This window comes from Pogona vitticeps, chromosome 1, assembly GCF_051106095.1.
Source record: "Pogona vitticeps strain Pit_001003342236 chromosome 1, PviZW2.1, whole genome shotgun sequence".
Classification (NCBI taxonomy): Eukaryota; Metazoa; Chordata; class Lepidosauria; order Squamata; family Agamidae; genus Pogona; species Pogona vitticeps.
Genome location: NC_135783.1, coordinates 58,384,030 through 58,399,969, shown reverse-complemented (window position 1 = coordinate 58,399,969; position 15,940 = coordinate 58,384,030). Strand labels below are relative to the sequence as shown.

Below are 15,940 nucleotides of genomic sequence, written 5' to 3'. Positions count from 1 at the left end.
AGTTCAACTTAAACATTATTCCTTAAATGATTCAGGGTGAAAATGTCTGGTTCACCTGTAAGTTGCAAAATATAAGTTACACAACCTGCATATTAACAATGATCTAATCTCCCCCACTTTAAAAAAATATTTGAAGCACATCCAAAAGCTGTCATTTTGGATGGCAACAGGAGCAGTTCCTCTCCCCTCACCTTTTCTTAAAATAGACTTTAATCTGTTTTTCTTCCTACAGGTTTCAGCTGCATATCATACAAGGCAGCTCTGAGTTATTTTGCCTCAGAAACAGTTCTGATTTCTTTTCAGTGAAGTCTTCTGCTGCAATCCTGGGCACATTTGTTCAAAAGCCTTTCCATTTTCCATGGGAATAAATCCACATAAATACGTATATGTTTGCAGTGTTAATGGTGATATATTAAGTAAATCCTGCCCAGCCATTCAGGATAATGGTAAACTGAACATGTAAGGAAAGGGAGACCTGCTATCGATATTGATGCTCTCTTTGCATGATCAACCAATGTGCCATCTCTCCACAGACTTAGAAACCCTGCTTTCTTATGGTTCTGAATTACATGGAGACCCTTCACTTTTCTTGTCACAATATCACTCTTCACATGAAATGAGTCACAGTGGAGTGGGTGGGCCTATGTTGCCCCTTCTTCTGAATGGCCTACTCTGAATGCCCAAATAGTGTTGCTGAGTGTCCAGATCTATCAGCAGAGCCCTCAGTGCCCTTCCAATGATTACTATTTACTGAGGAAGGGGGTTAGCCACAACAGAGTTAATCCCCAAGGAGAACAATAGTAGAAATTTACTCATAGAATGTAGCCTGAAGAGGATGGAATATACATTTTTCTTATTACCTAAGTAGGGGAAATGTTCTTAGAATCTGCCTCATGGCATTTAGTCTAAGACAGTAACTCACCAAGACTGAAGGAGTAGCTCAACAGCCCAAATATGATTTGGAGGATAAGCAAAGACAGCCAAACAAAACAAAAGAAAACAACCCTCACCCACTTAAAAAAAATCCTTCAAGCAACGTTCAGATCAGTCAACCTGCCTGCGGTTGCCACCAGTCAGTTATCCACAAGTGAAAGAATGCTGAGGTATAATCAGCAGACAGTATACACATATTTATAGCACAGTATTACACAGAGCTTTTCTTCCACATCAGTTTGGCACTAAATAACAATGGGTTGCACATTTTAGTACCTTGTAAGTGTCCACATAACGATCTTCTTTTTCTTTTGATTGTACAGCTATTGGTTTGAGCAGATTTCTGAAACAATAAAAATATTAGTAGGCCATCAATGTCATAAAGTACTGATACCTGCTGTGCTTAAGAAATACTGCAGTGAATGTAAATTAAATAATGTTTGTTTACTAACAAATAATCCATGAATTTTATTGCAAGTGGCTATTTTAGCAAGTTATTTTGAAAAGAACAGTTTGTGAAGTTTCTAGTTACCTATAAACAGATGGATCATATAGGTCCAGTGTTTCACTAGTATAGTCAGAAAGTATAAAAGGAAATACTGGGTACTGCATGAGATCATTGAAGGAACGGCCCGCATGTTTGTTTAAGTGAGTGAGGTATTCAAAATTAGTGATTTGTCCTGTGTACCACAGGTGCGTTAATGCAGTAATGTTGCCATACTCCAAGAGATTAGGGAGGTTGTTTGTTAGGATGTTGTGGTGCACATCATCACGCACCTAAAAAGAATAAAAATGTCAAGCTTTAAACAAACAAATGATGTTGTCTTCTAAAGCATGCATATATCCAGCTTTCTAGGATATTCATATACTCATTTCAGTACTTTAGATTAATACCCAGATACTGTTTGAATGTTAATATTTATTAGTCTCAACAGTATTTTGGCAGTCATACAAGCATAAAATTGGTAATTGTCCTTCATTCCCAATGTCAGTCACACCACAAACTTTTTAGTGCATGAACTTTTACTTTATGAGGTAGCGTCCTTGTGCCATCTATGGAACAAGTTCTAGGAGAAATAGCTAAAAGTGAAGACGTAAAAAACTTCCCCCATGTGTAGAGCCTTATTCGAGAAACACAACAAAACTCCTTTCTGTTCTTTTTAAATGCATAGGAAATGTCTGAGTTTCTTCAATTGTTTGGATTAATCTATGATGCTAATATGTTCTTTTGAGTTGAATATTATTTATTTGATTAGTTGATTCCACACTTCTTGCTTTTGGCAAAAAAATAATATAACATTCTTATGAAAAATATCATTTTCAAAAAAATACCATTCTTCAAATTACATCAAGAATTTTAGGTAAAACAGAGAGTCAACTGATTCATAAACTATATCAATTCCTGCATACATCATTCCTGATATTGTTGGCTAGCTATGCCCTCTCTTTAGATAAATCAACCCTACCTACCATCATTGAAACCTAATTAAAATGAAACTGAATACAATTTCTTTGAATTCCATTTACCTTGTCATAAAATCTTTTAAAGATTTAAGTGCCTACACATGTTTTTCCTCTTACAAAAAAGGTAAAAAAATGATTGCAGCAACAGACAACAGTGCTTGACTGAACCAAAGGAAAAAAAGCTTCATAAGCAGTTTTTTTCCTGACTCAAAATAATTAAAGCAATGAAGGAGCATTGGATAAGAGTACAGTCTTCTCCATCATCTCAGTCATTGTCTGCCAGCAGGGCTTGGAAACCAGAAATCGATCTGTGGTCCCACATTTCTCAGTTTCCAGCATATTACCTGTTAATAATAACTATTATGTGCCATCAAGTCAATTAATACCTATTTAGAAAATGTATGCAAACACCTGCTCAACACACAGTTACTACACGGTGGTGCAAAATATTTACCTTTGTATTGTCAAAAGCTAATAGTAGAGTTCTGCCATTGGTTAAAAATATTTCCACAGCATTGTCTCTTAATTGCCACCAACGCCTGTGTACTTCTTTGATTTCTTCAAATGTCCAAGAAAATGATGCTGGTTCAGTTTCTCCATGAAAACTCTGAGTAAAATATAACATATTGAGGTATTAGCCTTATAAAATTATATGGAATTAAATTTTTTGACATGCTAATATTTGAACTCTCAGATAGCTCAATATAGGATTGTAAAGAACATGCATTAAAGTAAAATAATGAGAAAAACAGTGCAGGGAGAAGAATATATTGAATGAAGAACCTGGAAGACTTGTTTGGTTGCAACAGAACATTGTTGTTTAAAGCTGCTGCATCAGCAGTCATAATAGCTGGGATGATGTTCAGCCTCCAGTAGGAGGAAAATTAGGTTGTAGAAAGGCTGATTGTGGGCTAAATGCTACACCCTAGCAGATCCATTGGATAAAGGCTCATTAAATAAGCACTATATACCATGATTTACTCTACTTGGGATTAACAACTGGATGTAGCCAAATAACAGTATCACTGATAATGATGATAAAATCACAGAATAGAGAAATTGGAAGGGGCCTATAAGGCCATCAAGTCCAACCCCCTGCTCGATGCAAGAATACAAATCAAAAGATATCTGCCAGGTGGTTGTCTAACCACTCACCACTTCTTGAGGTAATTGGTTCCACTGTCTTACTGCTCCAACACTTAGGAGGTTTTTCCTGATATTCAATTGAAATCTGGCTTCCTGTAACTTGAGCCCATGATGATTATGACTTATTGCTTCTTCTTCTTCTTGATAATATGATACAGTTAAACTAACAGTAATTCAAAACCTTTCAAGGTCTTATATAATGAACATTTCTGAATGTTCGGTTCATAAATAAACTCTAATTCCATTCACTGCACATGATAAAATTATAGCCCTTGAAAATCAGAGAAATAATTGCTCCAACTACTTGGATTTAAGTGTTCCTGTAATTTAAATGCTGAAGTAGGGAGTCAAGAGATAAAAGGAACAACAGAAAAGTTTGGCCTTGGAGTTCAAAACGAAGCAGGGCAAGGGCTAATAGAGTTTTGTCAAGAGAACAAGCTGGTCATCACAAACGCTCTTTTCCAACAACACAAGAGGTGACTCCACACATGGACATCACCCGATGGGCAAGACCGAAATCACATTGATTACATTCTCTGCAGCCAAAGATGGAGAAGCTCTATACAGTCAACAAAAACAAGACCTGGAGCTGATTGTGGCTCTGATCATCAGCTTCTTATAGCAAAACTCAAGCTTAAACTGAAGAAAGTAGGAAAAACCACTGGGCTAGTCAGGTATAATCTAAACCAAATCCCTTATGAGTACACAGTGGAAGTGAAGAACAGATTTAAGGAACTAGATTTGGTGGACAGAGTGCCTGAATAACTATGGATGGAGGCCTGTAACGTTGTACAAAAGGCAGCAACAAAAACCATCCCAAAGAAAAGGAAATGCAAGAAAGCAAAGTGGCTGTCCAATGAGGCCTTACAAATAGCAAAGAGGAGAAGGGAAACAAAATGCAAGGGAAATAGGTAAGGTTACACAAAATTGAATGCAGACTTTCAAAGAATAGCAAGGAAAGACAAGAGGGCCTTCTTAAATGAACAGTGCAAAGAAATAGAGGAAAATAATAGAAAAAAACCCCAGAGATCTGTTGAACAAAACTGGAGATATTAAAGGAACATTTTGTGCAAAGATGGACATGATACGAGTAAAGGACAAGAATAGTAGAGACCTAACAGAAGCAGAAGACATCAAGAAGAGGTGGCAAGAATACACAGAGGAATTATACCAGAAAGATTGTCCTGGACAATCCAGATAGTGTACTTGCTGACCTTGAGACAGACATCCTGGAGAGTGAAGTTGTGGGCCTTAGAAAGCATGGCTAACAACAAGGCCAGTGGAGGTGATGGCATTCCAACTGCACTTAAAAGATGACGCTGTTAAGGTGCTACACTCAATACGCCAGCGAGTTTGAAAAACTCAGCAATGGCCAGAGGATTGGAAAAGATCAGTCTACATCCCAATCCCCAAGAAGGGTAGTGGCAAAGAATGCTCCAACTACCGTACAATTGCACTCATTTCACATACTAGCAAGGTTATGCTCAAAATCCTCCAAGGTAGACTTGGAGGATGTGGACCCAGAACTCCCAGAAGTACAAGCTGGATTTTGAAGGGGCAGAGGAACCAGAGACCAAGTTGTTAACATGCGCTGGATTATGGAGAAAGCCAGAGAGTTCCAGAAAAACATGTACTTCTGCTTCATTGACTACGGAAAACCCGCTGACTGCCTGGACCACAGCAAACTATGGGAAGTTCTTAAAGAAATAGGAGTGCCTGATCATCTTATCTAGAATACATCATGTAAAAGGCTGGACTTGAGGAATCCCAAGGTGGAATTAAGGTTGCTGGAAAAAATATCAACAACCTCAGCTATGCAGATGATACCACTCTGATGGTAGAAAGTGAGGAGGAATTAAAGAACCTCTTAATTAAGGTGAAAGAGGAGAGCACAAAAAAATGGTCTGAAGCTCAACATCAAAAAAACTAAGATCATGGCCCTGGGTCCCATCATCTCCTGGCAAATAGAAGGGGAAGATATGGAGGCAGTGACAGATTTTACTTTCTTGGGCTCCATGATCACTGCAGATGGTGACAGCACCTGTTTCTTGGGAGGAAAGCAATGGCATACCTAGACAGCATCTTAAAGAGCAGAGACATCACGTTGCCAACAAAAGTCCGAATAGTCAAAGCTATGGTTTTTCCAGTAGTGATGTATGGAAGTGAGCGCTGGACCATAAAGAAGGCTGACCATCGAAGAATTGATGCTTTTTAATTGTGGTGCTGGAGAAGACTCTCGTCACCTGGACTGCAAAGAGAACAAACCTATCCATTCTAAAGGAAATCAACCCTGAGTGCTCACTGGAAGGAGAGATCCTGAAGCTGAGGCTCCAATACTTTGGCCATCTCATGAGAAGAGAAGACTCCCTAAAAAGACCCTGATGCTGGGAATGTGTGAAGGCAAGAGGAGAAGGGGACGACAGAGGACGAGATGGTTGGACAGTGTCATCGAAGCTACCAACATGAATTTAACCATACTCTGGTAGGCAGTGGAAGGTAAGAAGGCCTGCTGTGCTCTGGTCCATGGGGTCACGAAGATTCGGACATGACTTAATGACTAAACAACAACAATTTAAACAGGCAATGAAAGGCTCTAATCCAAGGTTTGCCACCACAAGAGGATATAAGGTTGTCTCGGTGATTCCAAAAATCTCTACCAAGGAAGCATAGATTGAGTTATTCTATCTGTAGTCCTTTTTGTCAGTGGGCACATATATTTTTTATTCAAACACACACTTGGCATTTATACTGGGTAGCTGTTAAAAGTGTTTTTAATTGCTTTGATGCTCCCATGACATTTTAATATATTTTAACTGAGGCCAAACCCTGTGGCTTAGCATAGTAAAGCACACTAGAGTAGTACCACTGAATCAATGGGAAGTCAGCTCCTCCATAAGTTTTGCTGATTGAAAGGTGCCTGCTGTAGTGGGATTTACTATGCTAAACAACATGATTTTGGTCTGTGTTTTTATTTCTTTTTATGGTTTAAGGATTATATCTGTTTCCATCTGAATTTTACTGTTAGATGCCTGAATTTTACTGTTAGATGCCTTGAGTGCTTCCCCCCCCCCCCCAAAAAATGGTAGGATATCACTGAGTATTTTCAGTCAACAAACCAAACAAATCATCTATTTAGTTCACTGACCATATGGCATTTACAAAAAAGCACAAGAGAAGAAAAGACTACATGCATGGCCATGTAACTTGTAATGGAAGGAATTGACATACTGTTTACTAACATCTTTGGTCTGGTACACAAAACTTCATTTTATAATACTGCAATCTTCTTAGTAATGTTCTGTCTTTCCACAACTATTAGAAGTCATCACTCATCACAGAAGTCTCAAAAAAGCTCCCAGTATAGGGTGAACAAGCTTCCTTCTAGTCTCTTACCAAATGTACAGGAGAACAGCATGAGTGACAATGTTCCAGTACTCTAGCACCAGAGGAGCATAGTCTTGAATACAGTGGTGCCTCGCACAACGGGTGCCTCACACAACGATGAATTCACACAACAATGCCTTTTTCTGTTAAATTTGCCGCCTCACACAGCGATGTTTCCTATGGGGGATTTTCACACAACAGTGTCTCTTTTTCGTTCCTGTAAAAGTGTCTTACAATGTTTGGAAGCCGTTTTAAATGCTTGCAATGGTTAGCCCACCTCCTGAAACCTATGCAAACTGATTTTGGTGTTGTTCTGACACTTCGTTAATTTATGGCAATTTTTTGAATTTTCTCCATTGAAAACAATTGAATGGTCTGTCTAATGGTTTCCAATGGAGAAAATTCAAAAAGTTACCATAAAATAACGAAGTGTCAGAACAACACCAAAATCAGTTTACATAGGTTTCAGGAGGTGGGCTAACCATTGCAAGCATTTAAAACAGTTTCCAAACATTGTAAGACACTTTTACAGGAGCGAAAAGGGAGATCGGGAAAGGGCTCTTTGATCTCCGTTTGCCTTTTAAAGCTCTTCCCGATCTCCCTTTTCGCTCCTGTAAAAGTGTCTTACAATGTTTGGAAGCTGTTTTAAATGCTTGCACTGGTTAGCCCATCTCCTGAACCCTATGCAAACTGATTTTGGTGTTGTTCTGACACTTCGTTAATTTATGATGATTTTTTGTTTTCTCCATTGGAAACCATTAGACAGACCATTCAATTGTTTTCAATGGAGAAAACAAAAAATTACCATAAATTAACGAAGTGTCAGAACAACAACAAAATCAGTTCGCATAGGTTTCAGGAGGTGGGCTAACCATTGCAAGCATTTAAAACAGCTTCCAAACATTGTAAGACACTTTTACAGGAGCGAAAAAGGACTTCGCAAAGCCATTGAAATGTATTGAGTCGGCTTCAATACATTCCAATGGAGGAAACATTGTTTCACACAGCGATGTTTCCTATGGGGATTTTCACTCAGCGATGGCAATCCGTTCCAATTGGAACGGATTAACCAGTTTTCAATGCATTCCTATGGGAAATGGTGTTTCACAGAACAATGTTTCACACAACGTTGATTTTTTTGGAACCAATTAACATCGTTGTGTGAGGCACCACTGTATATTCCATATTCAATGTATTTTCCTACTTTGGATGCCCTGGGTTGGGGTTGTTTATGAAATGCTTACAAAATAAATCTAGTGTTTCTAACAAAATCAGTCATGCCACACGTGAAAACGCCATGAGCCCCATGGCGCAGAGGTTAAACTGCAGTAATGCAGTCAAGCCTGTGCTCATGACCTGAGTTTTATTGTGATGGGCTTAGGTAGCCGGCTTGGGGATGACTCAGCCTTCCATCCTTCTGAGGCTGGTAAAATGAGGACCCAGATCAGGGGCGGGGGGCAAAGTGTTCCTTGCATAATTAAAATGTAAATTGATCCAGAGTGTGCTGTAGCACTACAGGGAGGTATATAAATCTAAACAACAAGAACAATAATATGCCCAAAACAATTACAAGTTATTGCTGGAATTACAATTACAATATGAAACTGCCAAAAGGAAAGTCAGTTTATAACTTACTGAATGTTCAATTGTGTCAGAAGCATTATCTTCCACAAAGTACATGCCACATTTACCTACACAATGAAGAACATTTTTTTAAAAAAGGCATGAATTTTTTAGCTGTTTATTGCAAAATGACTACATATTTAATCTACAAGTAGGCTATCATCAGTAAATCAATGGCTGAAATCCTGTTGCTAAGAACAATAAGCTGCAAGCACAACAGGCCTATTTGAATCTATTGATTCATTGGGCCTACTGTAGTATAACATACTATACTAGGCAAAAGGATTTCAGCCAGTATGAGAGTAAGTTTACATCAGATTTTCAGAAAAAGAATACTTTTCAGAATTTATAGGACTGGATTGTCAAGGTGTGTATTTCCCTTCTGTGCCTAACAGCTATTAATCTGACCTCTAAGGTATCAGTTGGTGATATTTTTAAATAGGCATTTGATAATAAAACTGCTGTAGGATTTTTCTGGAAACCACACCATACTTCAGTAGCTTTAACAATAGTACCTAGGTAAAAGGTTGCTTCAACAGATATAACTGTTACATAAACTGTGTGAAAGTAAACTACAGTAAAACTTTATTTTTGAACAGTCCTTACTTCAGTACCTGCTATTCTACCCTGCTTCTTCATTATCCCCTCCCTCTGTCCATTCTGTTGCTGATTTCAATGATCACCTGACATTACACATCTTCTTACCTGGACTTGTATCACCCTAGACCGCAGTGGGAATGAAGAGCCAATATATAGAGAGAGACAGCTGACATACTAAGAACCCAGCTAGATGTGATATTAGAGATAATTGCTTTTAATAATATACGTAAATTCTTCCTTGTAAACAGTAGCTGTAGGACCTCTCAAACAGAATTGGTACCAATGTTCCCTCTGAATTTCTGCCAGCACTGGGTGGGGACCCTACCCCACATGCGCAGAGTTCCGGCCGCGACTGGTCCCAAATAAGTGGCAACAATTGCTGTGGGTGCGCAGCACTGATGTAGGATTGAGTGGCCATACACTTGTGCTGCTTGGAAGGCACATTGATTGGTACCACAAGTCCTACTGCAGTGTCACTGAATCCAGTTTCCTGTGAACATGCCTAGAAGTTAGTGCCTATCCTCCCCATCTCTTTACTCACATTATCAAAAAGGGTTAGAAGAGGAAAGGTTTCTCCTTGCATGAGGAAGAACCATGGAAAGTAACGCGGGGGGGGGGTTCTTGTTCACATGCAAGCAGAAAACATTTCTCTTCAGATTCCTCACTGACCACATAAAAAAGCAGTGAGGGCAGGGCAGGGATAGGTAATTCCTTCTAACAGTGCTGAGAAAACTAGATTCAATAATGTCTGAACGGAGCTACAGTATGCAAGAAAGTGAAGCTGATTTTTATATCATGACCCAGATCCCAATAAAAATCTTGTCCTGTGACTCAAGGAAAGCTTGTACACCACTGGAAATTCCCCTTCTGTGCATAACAGCAGCTCCATGGAGGACAACTTTTATTGGGGGCCACAGAATGGGAAGGTATTATAACTCTCTTTCATTCCATGCAACTGAGGTCCTGATTGCCTTTATGGTACTTTGAACGAGACACATTATTAGATGCACACTCAAACTTAATGCCACGTCTAACCTGGCTCTAAGAATAATATTCTTTCCCCTGCTGTTACAGGAAAGGTGTTTTTCCGATATTTTCTACAGTGTCAAAGTTTTTATATTTTTTATTTCTTAAAATTTGTGCCATTTCCAAAGCAACACCTTTTACATAAGAGGAGAAGTGCAAAATTAGAGGAAATAAATGTTCTTACCTAATAGCAATTCACCAGGAGTCTCTCTAGATGGTGCCACATTTATGCATCTTCGATTAACTCTGTAAAAAGGAATTATCACTGGCTCATTCTTCAATAAATCTAATACAAGTTGGAAACAGCTATTCTCAAAATTCAGTGTGCTAACAATATATTCACTGTGTTCCAGGACTTCATATATATCATTTAAAGGATTAAGGTAAAGTGGTGCCTCACTTAACGACGTTAATCCGTTCCGGAAAAAACGTCGCTAAGTGATTTCATCGCTAAGCGATTTTTAAAAGCCCATAGAAGCGCATTAAAACGTGTTTAATGCGTTCCTATGGGCTTCAAAACTAACCTTAAGTGAAGATCCTCCATAGGGGTGGCCATTTTCGGTGCCTCTTAAGGGAGGCAAAACAGCCCGTGACCATTTTGAAACCGCCTATCAGCTGTTCAAGAAAAGTTCCCAGACCCTTTTTAAACTTTGCATTGCAAAAGCGAGAAGGAGCAATGTTCTCATCTGCTCTCCTTGTCGAGGGAGCTATTTTTTCTTCTCTTTTTTTCTCTCCTGCCTGCCTGAGCCCACCACTGCTTTCCTCCACCGAGTGTGTGGTGTGTGTGTTTGCGCGTGTGTGTGTGTGTGTGTGTGTGTGAGAGAGAGAGTGCACCTTCCCCTTCCCCTCGCCCCAACGGAGCCCAAGGCCAGATGGCCAGGATTGGCCACCAAGGGCTCTGAGCTCCGCCCACTTGAGTCTGGCTTGGGAGAGAGCGAGAAGGAAGGGAAGGGAAAAAAAGAGGGAAGGCAGGGGAGACGAGGAGAGCGAGGCCGCGCTCCCTGCGCTGCCTAGTCTGGAGTGGGAGCCTGGCAGCGGCGGAGCAGCCCTCTCTGCTCCTTTAAGGTAAGGCAGGCGGGGGAGGGGCTTGCAAGAGGCACCCCTTGCGAGGAGGGGGGAGGACAGACTCCGGGCTAGAAGGCGAAAGGGGGAAGCCGGCAGAGGAGAGAGAGGCTGGTGGTGGTGGTGGTGGACTCCCAGTGGAGGCTGGGCTTCCACAGGATCCCTTGGCCGGGATGAGAGGCTCCCCCTTAGTTCCCCGCCGGGTGGATCCTCCCACCTCCTCCTGGACGTACAAGGCTCGCTTTGTCATGATCGCAAAGCGATTTATCCCCATAGAGGCCATCGCTAACCGATCGCTCTGGCGATGGCCCAAACCCCATTGTTAAGTGATTTCATTGTTAAACGGAGCGATCGGTAAGCGAGGCACCACTGTATTCTATTTAGGATGAATAGGCTATTTCATTTTACTTTATAGAAATTTGATATTAACCTAAAAAACAGAACTGCAGAAAACATCTTGTTTTTAGTATAAATCAGATTTAGCCACAATTTGGAGAAAGGATCTGGATGAAATATTTCACCTATAGCAGGGAAGCTGGACTTGTGCCCTTGGAAGTCCTCAAGAAAATGCTGGAGAAGCCTCTGTAATAAGATTTTGATACAGGATATCTAGGCTTCCAAGGCCACAGTATCCATTTAGTACCTTTCAGTTTGGAATTACTTCTAATTCAGTGTTCACTCATCTAGACTTCCATTATCCGAGTGAAAATACGGACAAACATCCTTTTCTCTGCTTCAGACTATCATTACACCAGCCTACTGCAGCAGATTCAAAAGACCACTATGACACCTTAAAAACTGAGCTGAGTGAGAAGGCTGAATCCCAACAATCAGAGGATGACCTACTAGCAGAAAGGAGCTGTTTTGCAGCTGGCTGTGGCCCTCCATTCCATTTCTGAGGATGGGGGGGCTTACGACTACTTGCAGGGCAAGTTATCAGGAACAACAGATAATCCCCTTACGTGAATGGAAACAGCAACTGTTCTAACTACAGTTTCTTTGCCTAAAACCTGTTAAATTTATTATGGCATAAACTTATAAGAAACAGAAGTGCTATTGTCCAATGGAAGTTTACACAGATAACACATAGACAGAGAGAAGAAATTCTAAATGGTGGAGGAAAATGTCCAAGAAATGCCCTTCTACATACATCATATATAGTGTGCATGGACCAACCATTGACATCAGTGGTAATTTCCAATAGCACACAGTCTTTATAGCTTTATATAATATTACCAATTACGTTTTCTTCCAAGAGGCTATTGTTCTAGCCACCCCAATATACATATATCCGTCATTTCTAGCCAAAGACATCAGAAGGAGAGTAAAGCAAATGTCCTGGCTCATCTGGATATACCTGCCCAGGCAAATCAGGGGACTGGATAACTGCAATCCTGCATTTTATGCTAATTCTTTGTTATACATTTATTCGTTTTAAATAAACCTGATAGCCAAAATCAGATTTAACATATTTATCAAAAAACTAACCTTATATGCTCACTGGCAGCTTTGTCTTTTACAGTAGAAGAGTGAGATGAATGTGTTTTGTCTTCAAACAGATATGCCAGAGGGGGATTAATCACCTCTATCAAGAAACAAAACCAACCATTAATTTTTACAAACATTTCAGAGAAAATATTTGGATTCACACAGGATATTAAAGTTACCTTCTGGTTTCTGTCTGTCTTTGAGAAGATACTTATTTGGAATAGTTAAGTAGCATCTCTGCAAACGGCGCCTCTCTCTATTAGGCCCTTCTGTTGGATCTAATTGCCAAGACGTTGGGTAGGATGCAGGGTCATACCAGAGAGCTCTAAAAGTAAAAGCATTTGAGGAAGAGTTAGACACCACATTAGTGCTGGTTTAAAAAAACAGTACACCATGCACAAAGTCCAAGTCTTCTTGATGTTACTTTAGGGGTTCAACAGCTCAGTCCTGAAGACCCTCAAAATATTCTGACACATATAAAACGGACAGTTAGGCTCACACAGATGAGAAAAGCATAATCCCATCTTAAAAGATTTAAGGCTAGAGATAGTAATAATTCCGAAGCACTCACAAATTTGTGTAGTCTGGCTTTCAGTGACCTGCATTAAACTAGAAAAAGTAATCTTGACATGTGAAGTCTATTTTTATCCCACATCTTAAGAGACTTAAAGTTGCTTTGACTTTTGAAGGCATGACAGGTGAAATTCCATTTAACCAACATTCACATCGTGCATATTATTTGATGTGTACTACTTTGCTTTCTTTGTAAAGAAAAATAAATGCATTTATATTTATCTGTAAACTTGTTGCAGCTACTTTACTTCTCAGGCTTTTGATTCTGTACCAACAATGAAGCCCTAGAGCTCAAGCCATATATGCTGGAGAACAGCAATGTGCACTAGCTTGAGACAAAACTATCCAAGGAGGGTAGAGCAGGAATGGATATTTGTACTTCTCCAGATCAGCTACAGGTTCTATAAGCCTGTAATTTGAAATCTGAAAAAGCCAATTGCTCTAGCAAAAGAAGGAAATGCAAAACAGGAGACTGACAGCTGAAGTCTTAGTGAAACAACAAATACTAAGCCTGGAGAGAAAGGGGAGGTTCAAAACAAGCCTCAACAGCCTCAATGTATTCCTAATCACTCAATGTATTCCAAGGTGTTTTGCATCTAGGCACGGTAAAGAGAGGGTACTACATCACTTCCTAGACTGGCCATGTTCTATCAGTTTTTTCTTTTTTTCTTTTTAGTAGCCACACTGTCTTCAATGTTATTTGAAATTAGTGTGTATATGTGATTGTGGGACGAATGACTGGCTGTTTTATGTGGCCTTTGATTAGTTAGGTCAAGATAGCATTAGGAGTGATCCTCCTCCAGTGCTATTGTTTTCTATTACTGTATCTTTGTCTTTTTCCATGCTTGCTGCTGGCTGCTCCAGAGTGGACTCATAGAAGGATGGGTCCTTCCCAAAATCAATGGCAATACAATGGCACTGCCTCCATTCCAGATCACACTATTTTAGCTTTCCCCATTCTGAATCCTGATCCAATTCAGAAACATACAAAGACCTGCATAAACCCAAGAACAAATCCGTTCTGGAAACCTCCAAACTGGATATGTGCAGAAAATATTTGGATGCAAATCAGATGATATGTCAATACATAGTCTTGAATTGTCATTTATTTGGACATGGATCTGGGATTTTTGTTATGTTTTGTTATGCTTTGCTATGAACTGTGTTGAGAATAATGAATACTGAAAAGCAATATATAAATAAAGCTTCAATAACATAAGAACATAAGAAGAGCCCTGCTGGATCAGGACAAGGGCCCACCTAGTCTAGCTTCCTGTATCTCACAGAGGCCCCACCAGATGCCTCTGGGAGCACCTAAATCCCTGTCTCCTGATAGCCCTCCCCTGCAACTGGCGTGAGGTACCTTCCTTTTAAGCTTGGAGATTATACATCCCCATCATGGTGTGTAACCTGTGATGAACTTTTCCTCCAGGAATCTGTCCAATCCCCTTCTAAAGACATCTAGGCCAGATGCCATTACCATATCCTGTGGCAAGGAGTTCCACAAACTAACACCACTCTGGGAAAAGAAATATTTTCTTTTGGATGTTCTCACTCTCCCAGCACTTAGTTTGAGTGGATGTCCCTGAGTTCTGGTATTCCATGAGAGGGAAAAGAGTTTCCCTTTATCCATTCCCTGCATAATTTTATACGTCTCAATCATGTCCACCAGCATGCCAAGATTTTGTTTTGCAACAATTTCACAAATGAACTATATTATCAATCCATTTTTATATTTCAGGATATTTTCTACCTTTTTTTCGTGAGGAAAGGAGGAAAACGTATCCAGTCTAGTGTAGTGGATAGAGTGATGAACAAGGGCTCCGGAGGCCTGGGTTTGAATCCCCCATTAGCCATGGAAGCTCACTGGGGATCTGCAACTGGCAAAACCACTCCTTAAACATCTCACCTTGAAAACCCTACTAAGGTCACTATAAGTTGGTTCTAACTTGAAGGCACATAATAACAAAGGGGGAAAGAATGAAAACAACAGCCACTCACACACACCTCGAAGGGCAAACCATCCTATTGAAGCTGCTTACCTATCATGCGTAAGCTGCTGAATAAGCTCCTGCCAGTGTCTGCTAGCACTTAAGTCTGTTTTATACATTCCTCTGATGTGCTGAATCACCTTCTTTCTTTCCATTCCCTGAGACAGAGAGACAGCCTGGGTGATATCGCCAGCTATTTTAGAAATATCCTTGGACTTTGTATCCAGGCGCTGAAACAGACTGAACAGGGATAACTATTTTCAATATAATTTAAAAGATACAGGTTATTATTAACTGTAAGGAATCAGAAGGAAACTGGGACTTGTAGTTATACAAAGATGGAGTCTGTAAGGTTTATTGTGCAGTTGGATTTAAACTATTAAAATGTTCTCATGGGATTGTTATTCTGCCTTGGCACTGAGATATGAAGCAAGGCTGAGGAGATTAGGGGAAGATGAAACAGCACATACCGCCTAATTGGACAAGACAGGCCACCTGGAAGATCTAATGTGAAATAGGTGAGTGGACTGTGTACACCCATTGGATCTTAATTGGATGACAGCTTGAAAGTGTCAGAAAGAAGGAGGTCTAGAGACTTATAGAAAAATGGTTGTTCATGTGTGTGACAGACTGATGGTGATGGGGTGATG

General features: G+C 40.0%; 1 protein-coding gene across 7 annotated transcripts in view; it reads right to left on the bottom strand.

Moving 5' to 3' along the window:
- LYST (lysosomal trafficking regulator) overlaps positions 1–15,940 on the bottom strand; it is a 139,693-nt gene that overhangs the window by 28,185 nt on the left and 95,568 nt on the right. For all 7 annotated transcript variants that reach the window (XM_078383132.1, XM_020787105.3, XM_078383135.1 and 4 more), the window contains 8 exons: positions 15,342–15,530; positions 12,906–13,051; positions 12,727–12,823; positions 10,361–10,422; positions 8,563–8,618; positions 2,852–3,004; positions 1,466–1,710; positions 1,210–1,276 (listed from right to left, as the gene is read on the bottom strand). In XM_078383132.1, coding sequence (XP_078239258.1) covers positions 1,210–1,276; positions 1,466–1,710; positions 2,852–3,004; positions 8,563–8,618; positions 10,361–10,422; positions 12,727–12,823; positions 12,906–13,051; positions 15,342–15,530 — 1,015 coding nt within the window. The remainder of the gene's footprint in view (positions 1–1,209; positions 1,277–1,465; positions 1,711–2,851; positions 3,005–8,562; positions 8,619–10,360; positions 10,423–12,726; positions 12,824–12,905; positions 13,052–15,341; positions 15,531–15,940) is intronic.